Raw genomic sequence first — 14,860 nt, 5'->3', positions numbered from 1 at the left:
TTAACCAAGAGGTACTTCTTCATTTAAGCAATCTTTCATACCTAAATCATAAATGTGTCTTTATTTATTCAACCAATATGAAAATAGAAATTCAAGAAATAAAAGAAGCAACTTACTAATTTGCAAGATTGCGATTACTCGCAAAAGGTAAAGAACCATATGTTGTAGCGGACACACTGGACAGGGCTGTGCACCATTCATTAATTTAGTCAATACACAGTTACCTGTAGGCATTCTTAACTGCATTGGAAATTAAATATGTGTATTTGTAGGTGAGATAATAAATTATATGTATAGTATATGGTATCGAAGATTGTCGAGTACCCTTTTAATGAAAACTTTATACCTCTCATGGTATATAAATTATACAGCGTACACACACACACACACACACACACACACACACACACATGCCTTTTGAAACAAATTTATAATTGTTCAATATTCATTGACATTGACTTGATTAACATGGTTACTGAAGAAACAGATAGTTTTGTTCATTAAACATACTTATGCTATCACTGAATTTATTTTACAGAAATTTTCAAAAATATTGAAGATAACGAAAATGCCGCTTGAAAGCCATTATTTGCGCCTTCTAACCCTTTTAATCAAACCTCATGACACCCCTAATCTTCTTCGAGGATATTTCCATTACTCCGCTTTCTTTGACATTATGACGTAGGAATAAATGTCTGGTAAAGTGTGGTCAAAAACAGATATAAGTCCAAGTAGGATTCCTTTTGATCCCTTTATTCACACAATCAAAATATAAATGAGAAGTAATTCTTTACAAAAATACTTTTTACAGATAAACAAGATTCTAACATTTTCGCAACGCAAAGGTAAATGTAAAATGGTATCTCATAAACATTTGGTATATTTAAAAGTATTGTTTTAAAAATTAACAATGGCAAGAAGTATGTCATGAAGCACTTAAATACAAGCAATGAAAAAACGCTAGACTCACAAAGCACAACTCTAGAGATTTTCAACTGGAATACAAATGCCTAATACACAAAACAAACAGCTGTACAAAAATAAAAATTGAAAAATTATCTGTCCACCAGTCAGTTATTGAATCATAATAGTTAATAGCAAAGACAATATTTAAAGCAACCATATTAGTATAGAAATATGTATGGTAGGTAAGGTATAGAAGATTACCCATTGATTTATTTTTTCAAGATGAACTTCAAGTTAAGTCTTCTCAACTAAACTCTGGAAGAGTGATGACCGCTTCCTTAAACCATGTGTCGGGCCAGAGGTAAATCACTGTCTCATCTATGTTGAAAGCGTTTTTTTTTTTTTTATTTCATTGATGCTAACTGAAGACGATACGTTTTATACTGACATAAAATTATATTTCAGATATTGTGGTTTCTTTTTCTTTGAGCACGTAGATTTATGAGTATACTATCGTAAAACGTACAAAAATCCCTCTTATTACCTCAGTCGTACTATGTGGAAATATTTTTTGGAATGGACTTAGCACACATTGCACCCGTCCATATAGCTGTGTTTAGGTGACCTTCTGAATAACTTCGTCTTTGGCATCAAACATCAGAATATCAAAGGAATTCCATATACCGGGGTCTAACATCATTACATAAATATCTAGTCAGAGTTCTTGTATTTAACTCAGTAAATTATCGTTTCAGATGTAGTGTTAGTAGTAGCAATAATAATAATAATAATAATAATAATAATATTGAATATAATATTATCGATAGGAAGCAAATCAGTATACACATATGCAGAGTGTTTCGTAGCAAGCGACACATTTCGTATTGAATTTGTCGATATAGGTCAGACAGACCTGTAAAACAAATACCAAAATCTGAAGATAAATACATATGTACGACCCCGGGTCGCATGTACATTGTTCATATCAAACATTTTATAACAGAAAATGAAACATATACATTTGGGGAGCAGAAATGATCATGATGCAAGACAATAATAACCGAATTGAAGCGGACACACACACACACACACACACACACACACACACACACATATATGGCCACACGTTCAGTGATACAATACTTATTGCAATTGCTCACAACCCCATTTGGAGTCCCAAACCCAGTAACGAAAAGGAATCTTACTAGATACGCCGCCTTAGAACATTGTAACCAAGCGATTTTAACCAAGAATATCAGATTAAGAAAACCATGCACAAATAAAATTATCTTTTGCAGCCTACAAATTTTCTTTTAAATAATTCTCTAAATTTGCTTAATATCCTATGACTACTATAACAATGTAATATCCGGGATATAATCTGCGCTTACATACATTTACATACAATAACAGATGTCGTTATGGCTCATCAATTTATACAAGCTGAAAAAAACTAGCTGACACATAATATAGTTAAAATGTTGAATTGCTGTAGAAATAGCCATGTAAAGTTTCGCAAACATAACCGTTTTCCGTTTTATTTGTTTGTCTTGTCTATGTTTTGTATTTGCCTTTGAAAAAGACTCATTAAAGAGTCTAAATCGCTCGGCTAGCTGGATACTTCTTTTGCACTGTTCGTTGTCAGTTTATTGCATTTATCTTAATCAATCCCTGACACACGTGATCCCTTGCTGGATCCAGTGCACTTGAAATGATCGTTATTTGCCACACAATTTGTATTATATATATATATATATATATATATATATATATATATATATATATATATATATATATATATATATATATATATATACTGCCAGAAAATATATCATATACATTGTGCCTGGCTTTTTTTTAATAGAAAATATATTGCATCAATTAATTATCTATTATGAAATCAGTCAATTTTATTGAGTAACTACTATTAATTTTTTGACTTTTATACTTCCACTTTTACTCACAGAGTAGAATTTAAAACGAGTCTTTGAAGTAAATGAACGTTTGGTAGAACGTCACGATGTTCTGTCAAATGAATTACAATGGAAGAAAAGTTAAATTTAATTTCATGGAGTTATGAGTTTACTGTTGATACAAAAGAACTGCAATTTTTTTAACGGTATCACTGAAAAATGTAATCTTTAAATCCGTCATATCATACATTGTTTATCCTCAAATTAGTTTATGAAGTCCTTAATATTTTTAATTAAAGAGTAAATGTGTATTAAATGTCCTACAAGTTGTATATATTCTACATATTCCGATTCAATTATATTTCTGAGGTGCAAATATACATGCTATTAAATTTAGAGGGATGTTACTTCTTCTTCAAAAAACTCATTATCTTTGTCATTGACCGTCATGACATCTACTGGCGAATTGATTTCTTCCTCAAGCCATCCCGTTTCATCTGAAACGTTTAGTTTGGGCTCATCTGGATCCTCAGTGTCTAGATTCAATGGTGGCAGAAAGCGTTTACCTGATTTTTCACCTATTTTGTTTTCTGACGTTATATCGCTTTTCTCCTTGCTGTCACCATCCTCCTCTTCATCGTCAGTCTTCAAAGGAGTCATTTTGTTCTCGTCACGATCAAGAACCTGGTGTGAGAATCGAACCTGCTTTTTATCATAGTCAGGTAGCGGTTCTTCTTTGACTTTTACGTTGTTCTTTTCACTGTCTGTACTGAGTGAGTTCGTGGCGACATCCGAATCCGGTTCTGATGTGATGCCATTTGGTTTTGACGCTGTGTTAACATACTCATTATGTCCGTACTGTTGATCGTAGTCTGGAGTTGGACTCTCACTGCGGAGGATCTCTACATTCTCAAGGCCAGAAGAATTGTGGTGAGCATCTGTAGATAAAAGCTCTCCCGATTCAGTTAGGTTTTTATCTTCTTCTGGTAAAGATACATTTTCGTAGTCAGGTTTGTATACGTTTGTAGGTACATTTTCATAATCAGGTTTGGGTACATTATCCTCTTCATTTAAACGCTCTGAAAGTTCATTGAGACTCAGCATAGCTTCTGCCACACTGGTAGAGGCAGGAGGATGCACTCCGTACAGAGGGTTCATCGATGACGCAGGATTTCCTATTTTGTTATTGTCAGAAATTTCAAGATCTTGTGTATTAACAGAACCATTGTAATCAGATGTTTCGTCCTCCATTCTCACTTTCAGGTCTTGTGATTCGTATAATGAACTATGCTTTGTCAGATTGTCGTACAACCGCTTGTACCTTCGATGTCTGAAAAATAAGAAAATGGGGAGAAATTATTGTTGTCTCCCCGTTCCAAATATCATGATGATGAGTTGAGATCGATTTTATTTCACGCTTCAATGCCGCCATATTTATAAACGTTCACCAGTATTTCAATCTAACTAAAGTTTTGAAGGAAGGAAATGATTTAGTAAAAGAGCTCTCTAACTTGAACCGTTCTTTGAAATAATCAAGATGTTAGGTTTAAACGACTTGGAAATAATCAATTGAGAGTTAAGGGGCTCCACCCTTTAATTCAATCAACGAGGATTTTCTTAATTCCGTTCTTTTTCGAGACTGACCTACATGTAGTGATGTGATACAATCATAAATTCCATTTGTGACTACTCTAACAATAACAGCATTCTCACACGTGGCGAACAAATTGATTCGAGAGAGAACGAAGAGAGGGTGGCCCGCTTTTTTAAAAAGCGGATCTGAGGAGAAAAAGCGTGCATTAAATAAAAATATGATTCGGGTGAATACTAGTGATCAGCTTGGTTGCGGAATAACTTGGAAGGGCCAACTTGATTTGAGGACAATCCGACCGAGCGTCGTGTTGTCGTCTTGTCTTTACAATGGTGACATCATCACATCTTATGTTCCAGCTTTAGACTGAGATCAACTGGCCCACGGATGTGGTCGATCAACATCGGATTAAATTGTACACGTGTGAAAAATTGCAGAGCTTCTCAGTTCGAGGTAGAAATTACATGACTCATAATGTGATGAAACGTTGATATTATCTGGTTGTAAAAGATCTTTAGGAGCATTATCATTATTCAAGATTCAGTATTATTCAGATGCTTTGCCATATACGACGTTGTGCAAATAACGGAGACATTGGGGGCATTAATGCCGTTCAATCGCCATCAACCAATAAAGCCAGTGAGTCGTTTATTATGTATTTATTTAATTTCAACTTTTTTTTTTGGTATGGAACTGTATTAGGTATAAACTATTTTTAATTACGAGAATTGTTGACAAGAAAAAATTAATTATGAGAAATCAAGATCGTTTAACCATTATTGTTTGTAAAGTGAGAAAACAAAGGTATTACTTTCTAACCCTTGCCATTAATTTCTGTGTTTTTGTAAGTTGATATAGCAAAGTTTTCAAATCGAGGTAATAATAATTATACACTTAAAAGTAGATTATTGAAGATTTAATCATTCAATGTCGCATTGAATGATTTTCGACTTTGACGTGATTTCAATTTGATTGTCTACCAAGATCCACGCTCTTGAATTACACACGTAAGTATCGACACCAATAACAATTACATGCATAACAAAGCAAATAAACAAACCCGTTATACTGTTTTCGAATAACAAGTATGGCCACAAGACTGCCGATCAAAAGAACACAAGCGATTATTATCAGCGCTATCACGGGAGCTGTCATAGCAGATTCGTTACTTTTTGGCACTGTGGACGTGGCTTGGGCGTAATTTCCATTCAGATGAGAGAATAATACATCATAATGTCGGAGAACCTTACTAGAAAAGAAAGAAATGCATATTTTACTTGGTTAATTGTTATTTCATCAAAGATCAAGTTTGTGCAACAGCAGTTTAAATTATGATCAAGATACTTTTCTATTCACATACAATCAGCAGAGAGAATTTTCAGCCTTGCTTAGCTCGTAAACTTATCGCTGTCTTTTTATCTGTAAAGCGAATGCTAGATTTTGTCAGGAATGAAATATAAACTAGTACCAATTGTACATTCCTGACTTTTCAATATACAGTAAGAGAAACGCTGCATTCAGATACCTTCTCTAATGTCATTGTAAAATGCTGATCAGGAATTACCTCCCAATCTCTCTCTCTCTCTCTCTCTCTCTCTCTCTCTCTCTCTCTCCATCCATCCATCCATCCACGTTAATTTAGAGGCAAGCATTGAACCATCCCGGCAAAACGGATTTCGTTAGAGTGAAATTATTATTTTTGTTAATTCAGGTGCAGGCAATGTTGTCCAATCGGATTTCGTTACAGAATGTAAAATGAGTCCACTTTGATCATTTTAATCTGTAGGTATTGTATACGGGAAAAGCTGAAATATGGAACCGATTTCTTCATGAAAACAAAGAAGAACGTTGAATGAAATAAAATAAACAATAATAAAGCAGTTATACCACTGGAATACTTAATACATTAGACACATTTCTTTTAGTAAAGAGCTCTCGTCAACAACGAAGTTTCCTGTAAGAATTAGGTTAGAAACACAGCAAAGATCACAAAGAAGTAGGAACCAAAAAAGGAGAAAATATTATATAATCATGATTTTTACTTTCAAATTTAATGGGCATGAAATTTAAAAGCAATCATAACAAAATTACAAAGTCGGTTCACAAAATCAGAAACAAGTTATATTGACACAGGACCTACCATGATATAACATGTAAAATGTATGCATACAACTTCAGCAAAAGTTTAGAAAAATATACATTACACTTTCATAAATCATTAAGTTTGGTTGAACAGCAAAGAGCGATTTCAATGGAAATAAAGGGGAAGGTTCCAATCCGTTATTACTTTCAAATCGAAATACTAACGTAAATCATTTTAAATTCATAGAATATTTTATTTCGAAATTAAAAGTCATTTGGAAAACGCAGTAAGAATGCTCTTCTATCCTCTATCGTATTGTAAAATAAAACGATTCTTTGTTCAGCATACCTTCTCTGAAGCACATGATGCTGACAATGATAAACATAACCACAAACTCTGTTTAAGAAAGCAAATTATTGAACTTATAGAACAAACCTTATTAATTTTTCTGATGATAAGAGGGTGTCATTCTCTTTGGCAGAAATGAAGATCCTGGACCTAGAACAAGGAAAGAAATGTTTATATCTGCATAATAGATACATACATACATACATACATACATACATACATACATACATACATTTATGCATGCATACACACCCACACCCATACACCCATACATACATACACATACATACATACATACATACATACATACATTCAGTCAGTCAGTCAGTCAGTCATGCATACAGTCTGAGCTTCTTTATCCAACACAGTTAATTGCTACTTAAAACGTTGGTTCATGGTGATTGTGATAAACAAAGTCAAGTATAAATGACCGGTAAGAAACCATATCTGTTGTTAACGGGACATAAAAATGATTGTCAGAATAATGAATGCTGCATAAAGGAGACAGGACTGTATATACATACTTCATGCTAACTTGTATGCTCAGTTTAACATATGCTAATACATACACAGCTTATTTGTACTACATGCATAAAAGGTAAATCAAGAGCAAGTCGCCTGGATAAAATAAAATAATAAAGTGTAGGTTTTTATTTGTTTTGGTTTAAATTAGACTATTTATTATATGCATATTTCTAGTTTAAAAGCATAACAAAGAGCAAAAAATGAATAATCCTTAATTCTTTCATTCTTGCTATATCTCCCTTTATTTATTGATTTTTAAAAGGTTATGCACGTTTCATTCATCTAGAGCGAGTTAGTTCTGTAGAGGTTTTACAAAGACTTCTCATTTGCATGTTTGATTCAAAATGTTATATCAAAAATATTTGTATCGGAAAAAAGAGATACTTACTTTTGAGAACCATCAACTGGTACGATGTCGTTTATTGTTACCTTCACTTTTAAAATGTCACTAATTATTCTGCAACGACAGGTAGTACATTTATTGAAGTATGAAGCAACACAGTCATTCAAATTATCAAGTAGTAGAGTCATTAAACGTATCCAGTTGTAGTGTCATTAAGAGTATCAGGTAATAATGTCATTAAAAGCATTAAGTAGTAAATAGTACAGTCATTAAAAGTATCAAGTAGTAAATATTATAATCATTACAAGTATCAAGTAGAAAATATTATAGTCATTAAAAGTATCAAGAAGAAAATATTAGTCATTACAAGTATCAAGTAGAAAATATCATAGTCATTAAAAGTATCAAGTAGCAAATAGTACAGTCTTTAAAAGCATCAAGAAGAAAATATTATAGTCATTACAAGTATCAAGTAGAAAATATCATAGTCATTAAAAGTATCAAGTAGTAAATAGTACAGTCTTTAAAAGCATCAAGTAGTAAATAGTACATTCTTTAAGAGCATTAAGTAGTAAATAGTACAGTTTTACAAGTATCAAGTAGTAAATATTATAGTCATTACAAGTATCAAATAGAAAACATTATAGTCATTACAAGTATCAAGTAGAAAATATTATAGTCATTACAAATATCAAGTAGAAAATATCATAGTCATTACAAGTATCAAGTAGTAAATAGTACAGTCTTTAAAAGCATCAAGTAGTAAATAGTACATTCTTTAAAAGCATCAAGTAGTAAATATTACAGTCTTTAAAAGCATCAAGTAATAAATATTATAGTCATTAAAAGTATCAAGTAGAAAATATTATAGTCATTAAAAGTATCAAGTAGTAAATAGTACAGTCTTTAAAAGCATCAAGTAGTAAATAGTACAGTCTGTAAAAGCATCAAGTAGTAAAGTTTTTACAAGCATCAAGTAGTAAGTAGTACAGTCTTTAAAAGCATCAATTAGTAAGTAGTACAGTCATTAAAAGCATCAAGTAGTAAATATCAGTCATTAAAAGTATCAATTAGTAAATAGTATAGTCATTAAAAGCATCAAGTAGTAAATGGTACAATCTTTAAAAGCATCAAGTAGTAAATAGTACAGTCGTAAAAAAGTATCAAGTAGTAAATAGTAGAGTCATTAAAAGCATCAAAGAGTAAATTCAATAAAAGTATCAATTAGTACTGTCATTAAAAGCATTAAGTAGTAAATAGTAAAGTCATTCAAAGCATCAAGTAGGAAACGGTACTGTCATTAAAATCATCAAATAATAAACAGTACCAGTCATTAAAATTATCAAGTAGTGAATAGTACAGTCATTAAAAGCATAAAGTAGTAAATAGTAGAGTCATTAAAGGCATCAATTAGTAAGTAGTACAGTCAATAAAATCATCAAGTAGTATAAATGATACAGTCATTAAAAGTATCAAGTAGTAAATAGCACAGTCATTAAAAGCATCAAGTAGTAAATAGTACAATTATTAAAAGCATCAAGTAGTAAATAGTACAGTCATTGAAAGCATCAACTAGTAAATAGTACAGTCATTAAAAGTATCAAGTAATAGAGTCAGTAAAATTATCATGTAGTACTGTCATTAAAAGTATCAAGCAGTAAATAGTAGTCATTAAAATTATCAAGTAGTAATGCCATTAAAAGGATCATGCAGTAGTGTCATTAAAATATCAAATACTGCAATCATTAAAAGTATCAAGTAATGTAGTCAATAAAAGTATCAAGTAATGTAGTCAATAAAAGTATCAAGTAATGTAGTCAATAAAAGTATCAAGTAATGTAGTCAATAAAAGTATCAAGTAATGTAGTCAATAAAAGTATCAAGTAATGTAGTCAATAAAAGTATCAAGTAATGTAGTCAATAAAAGTATCAAGTAATGTAGTCAATAAAAGTTCAAGTAGTAGTGTCATTGAAAGTATCAAGTAATGTAGTCAATAAAAGTATCAAGTAATGTAGTTAATAAAAGTATCTTGAACATCAACACAGACGCAAAGAGCGAGGTTTCATTTCAAACGTTGGTAACTCGACTTGCTACTCTGCTTCATGTATGTGATTAATATATAATTTATGGCCCACAAAATGCTATAAACAAAAATATATTAGATCTCAATAGTTTCAAAACTTGTAAATAGACAATATTACTCACCTTTCAAAAGTGGACCTATTGGACTCCATTTCTTGTTGCGATCGTGTTGTACTTAGAGGTAGGCTGTTGGTTTGCAAAGGATATTTGTGCAGCTGAAGAAAGTTAAAAATTTAACCACTGCATATAAATAAGAACGAGATAAACTATTTACTGTCTCAAAGAATATGATAAGACTGTCAATGGTGGATTACGTTCTTAACACATTAACCCCTAGCGACGACTTTACGGGGCAGGATGTAGTAGCCAACTGCCGTGCTCTGTAGCGTCATGGTGATGCATGATACACTAAAGTGGGTGGTATTATAGAAAGGTAGACAGATGTAGCGCTACAATGATACCACATAATCTGTAATATCTAGTTGCACTACAAAATACAGATAGAAATACCTCATTTTTGGACCCGACCTTTTTTTTACCCAAAATTTGCCCGTGGTCGGAATCTGATTTTGTGTCCGGATTTTAGACTTTTTGGTCTTAGATCTAAGGCAAACCGGTAGGAACTGCAAACAGACAGATGAGCCTTTGCAAAAAGTAGGATAAGATGGGCATGTGGAATAAAGAGTGGTCTCCATACAAAAATAATGGCTCCGTTTAGCTATAAAAAAAAAAAATTAAAAAAAAATTCAACTTTTACCCTTCTGCTCATGCGCGAGTCAAATAGCCAACGAAAATCGATGTTTCTAACACCACTAGGCAGTATGTTATTGAAATATGACCGGAGATTTGGTGTTTTCGAGTCTATTCAGAAATAGCTTTCAAAATGTGTTTCCTACTCGATTTTTAGGCTAAAATGACAAAATGCTTCACGTGGGTACGTGGTAAAGCCTGCCAGTAGCTTCTCGTGGGTCGGTGGTTCTTCCCTGGTTTTTCCAGGGTTCTTCCTCCACCAGTTATACTGGCCGCCATGTATAGCCTATCTTGTGCTGGAAAATGGCGTTAAACCCTAGAAAAACAACAACAACAACAACAACAACAAAATGCTCCAGGGGTTAATGTGTTAATTCTAATTTTATTCCCTAAAATCCTTTTATTCATCAGTTATATAGATGTTACCAACGCTAACAATAAAAAGGAACATGAAAAATGAACTAAAATGACAAAACTGGATGTAAATATCCACAAATCCCTAGAAAGGAAAGGAAATGTGCAGATCATTGCTAAAGTGAATATAATACCTTAGAAATACTTCATTAAATTCTTACCTCTGAGTGAATGTTCAAACAAGAACATAACCTGAAGTCTGTAAAGGGGTGGAATTCGGGAAGAGGTGGGCGGAGGGAAGATACGATCAATCAGATAAAAAATATGAACAATATAAAACAATGAAGTAAGGTACAATTATGTAAACAATGTGTGTACAAAAAGCATGTACATGTACATGTATTTACACTGTAGGCGTCGTATTGCATGAGCAGCAGAGGGGGCGAACAGACCGACTTTGGAAGCGTCAAAAAACCGAAATAAGCCTTCCTAAAAAAAAGGATTAATAACCTTAAAAATCAAAATAACTAACTACAGAGGCTGCTCTCAAAAGAGTCCCTAGAGTCCCTAGGTTTTGCGATGGCGAGTATATTACAAAAAACGAACCAACTTGAGGTCATCGCCCCCTCTGCTGCTATTAATTTATCCAAATATTTTATCAAGTCCAATACGATATCTTGTTCTAGGATAGTGCAAATTTATTGTTATAAACCCGTGTGGAGTAGCTTGCGCTCGTGAAAAGAAGTTCCTGAATTTAATTATATCCATGTCACCGCTGCACCAGGTTTGATGAATATTTCGCAACGTATGTGTATCAACTCCATTAAACACAACAAAAATATTACAGTTATCTCTGATCACTTTTGGTATTTGTGTGTATCGTTGAGTAACATAAATGACATCAGTGTTTTTATGTCTACCACGGGAAAAAATCCTAGCTGGATTTGATTGTTTGTCCATCGTATACAACTAAATTATTAATAAATCCGTCTATGGAATCAACTGATGGTGCTTCATCAATATCGGTTATAAACTCGATAACATCGTTATCTTTATCTATTTGCGCGTTTTCATTAAAATCCTTAAGCACATTATAACATCGTTGATCATCAACTGACGGTGCTACCAAATACAATTTATCCCACTTTAACCATCTCATTATAAGATTAAGTAACAACTGTGTCTTTCCACTTCCAGATGGTCCTATTATTATCATTCTGATGGAATTTGGTAACGCAGGATGGTGCTTGACAGGTTCTCGTTTTCTTGTCGCTGAGAAATCAATTATATCCATGCTGTATAAAATATCCATGAATTTATATTGTGTGAAGTGCAGGACGCGTACCCCGACGGATACACTAACAACTATTACCACAAAAAATAACAGATCAGCGGTTACGGGTGAGTGTACGCGGTGTGGTACAAAGAAGTTTAAATTTATTCCCGGTGATAATTCAGGGACAAAGTCAGCGTTAAAAAAAAAGCAACACTGGGGTGATATTGCAGCAAAATTAACAAAATTACCCGGGACTCCGTGGGCTAAATACCCAGGAGAATTACACCTACCAGGATATAATTATTGCGGTCCTGGTACTCGACTCGATATCAGGCTTGATAATCAAGATCAACCAAAACCAGGCGAGGAACCAATAAACGCTATTGATAAAGCATGCCATGCTCATGATGTTGCGTATAAAAGCAATGACCTGCAACATAGGCATAATGCAGTGTGAAATTAATTAATGCGCTAGATTCTATAAAAAATAAAAATATCAAAGAAAAATTAGTTAATTGGTTAGTAAGATCCGCGATGAAAGGTAAATTAGCACTAGGGGCTGGTAATATATAAAATGGAATCGATTTATTATTCCCCAATTGGATACTGGAAGGGTAAAGCAGCAATTAGTAAACTCGCTGATGCAGCAGCGGTTAAACATTCTACTGCTAAAGCGTGGTTATCCAAACAGGCAATATGGCAAATTTACCCACCGCCACCTAAGCAAATTCGATTTGCACATTTCAGTGTCAGTGTTCCTAATGAAGTTCATCAAGCTGATATTCTGTTTTTACCACATGATACTGTACGTAGAAAAATGTACAAATACGCGCTAACTGTTGTTGATGTTGCAAGTAGATATAAAGATGCAGAACCGTTATCAACGAAAACAGCATCTGAGGTAGCCGATGCTTTTAAACGAATTTATCAACGAGGTGGTCTACGATGGCCACAGCTCTTACAAGTTGACCCTGGCAAGGAATTTCTTGGTCCAGTATCATCGTTAATGAAGCAACATAATGTCAAAATACGACGAGGACATACTGCAATTCATCGTGATCAGGCAATTGTTGAACGATTTAATCGAACACTTGCTGAGCGGTTATTTGGATATCAATACGCGAATGAATTGATTCAAGACAAAAGATCTCATGAATGGGTGGCAAGATTACCAAATGTGATAGCAGCGTTAAATAATGAGATTACTCGAACAACCAACATGAAACCTATTCATGCAATTACAAAAAAATACATCTACACAACAACGTGATCTTTCAGCGCAACCATTATTAGCTAATATCACTGTCAGGTATTTATACGAGCCCGGTGAACTTGAAGGCGGTAAAAAAAGAGCGACTGATCTTATTTGGAGTGTTACCAAACATAAGATATCCACCGTGACAAGATACTCAAGTAGACCCGCAATCTACAGACTGGATTCATCTGCTAGTCAACGTGGATTTGTACGTGAACAATTACAGATAATTCCTGATAACACACAATTACCACCCAAATCACTTTACTAGCTCCGTTACGTCGGTTACATTCAAGACAGGTCAACATGATATTTTCTCGTGTATGACCAAGATTGTTATTTTTTCTGTCTACGGTAAATTGTCTTGGGTCATTTTTCAGATACCGACATAACATTATACAATTACAACTTGCACAATGATTATTCTGTGTTTGTTTCAGCGCATTAATAAAATCAACATCAAGATCAAAATCGCGTTCGTTTTTTTTTTTGTCACCTTGTTTATAACCAGATAATTTTTTTCTTATTATATCGCTTTTACATTCATCAATATCATCACTAGTCACTGACGAGTCCATGACGATTCGTCTTAATTGAGATATTTTTCTAACTCGAGACACTGCAAGATAAACTAGGTTCGACCATTCGATACGATCATCAACGATCCAAACAACTGTATCAGTAATAGTTAATCCCTGAGATGAATGAATCGTCATCGCGTATCCAAGCGTCCACGGGGATTTATCAGCACGTAGAGCATCTTCAACAACATCAACATCAACTGCAACAATATCATTCAACACAAGAATTTGTTTCCTTGACTCGGTCTGTCCAGGTATATCAAAGTCAATATCTGCTGGTCGATAACATAACGGAACTGGAAACGTTGGAAACTTTTCTCGTTGTAACTGAAACAACTCCCGTTGAAGTGTATCACGAACTATCTTTCTACTTGCAACTATCAAATCGTCTTTCATGGGTGTTTCTGAAATTATCTCGCGCTTTACTTCACACTGAATTTTATTCGGTTGTAGTCTGATTAATGTTTTAAATTCCTTCAACGTTGCATCAAGTGCTCTATGATCATCAGATACTTCTTCGAAGTGGTCAACGAAATTTTTCAGCCAATCATGTGGAGATGGTCCAGCTACGGGTGGTGGTTGACCGTGATCGCCGCACATTATCACAGCAGTATTTCTTGTTAATAACCAATCAAGAAATGTTTTTAATGTTTCTAGCGGTATAGCGCATATTTCATCCCATAGTATGATCCTTGGAATATATTTCTCGCCCATCCTTAAAGATGTCCATGTATCACCCTTCCATCGGAAAAAGCTGTGATAAGTACATGACTGTACTCCTCGTTGTTTCATTTCTCGCGCGAGTCTGTGTGTAGGTGTTAGCACAATCATATCTGAATTCTGAAACAGTTC

At 33.8% G+C, this 14,860-nt stretch overlaps 1 protein-coding gene across 2 annotated transcripts in view; it reads right to left on the bottom strand.

The window, feature by feature from the left end:
- Positions 1-737: 737 nt before the first annotated feature.
- Positions 738-14,860, bottom strand: part of LOC149786609 (uncharacterized) — a 93,627-nt gene continuing 79,504 nt past the window's right edge. For both annotated transcript variants that reach the window (XM_089977114.1, XM_089977113.1), the window contains exons 22-26: positions 9,916-10,007; positions 7,755-7,823; positions 6,929-6,991; positions 5,471-5,659; positions 738-4,149 (exon numbers count right to left, since the gene is read on the bottom strand). In XM_089977114.1, coding sequence (XP_089833240.1) covers positions 3,213-4,149; positions 5,471-5,659; positions 6,929-6,991; positions 7,755-7,823; positions 9,916-10,007 — 1,350 coding nt within the window. In that variant the 3' untranslated portion in view covers positions 738-3,212. The remainder of the gene's footprint in view (positions 4,150-5,470; positions 5,660-6,928; positions 6,992-7,754; positions 7,824-9,915; positions 10,008-14,860) is intronic.

The sequence above is a fragment of the Sinohyriopsis cumingii genome, chromosome 12 (assembly GCF_028554795.1).
Source record: "Sinohyriopsis cumingii isolate HCF-2022 chromosome 12, ASM2855479v2, whole genome shotgun sequence".
NCBI classification, from domain to species: domain Eukaryota; kingdom Metazoa; phylum Mollusca; class Bivalvia; order Unionida; family Unionidae; genus Sinohyriopsis; species Sinohyriopsis cumingii.
The sequence above is the reverse complement of the archived record's forward strand: the minus strand, read 5'-3'. Positions and strand labels throughout refer to the sequence as shown.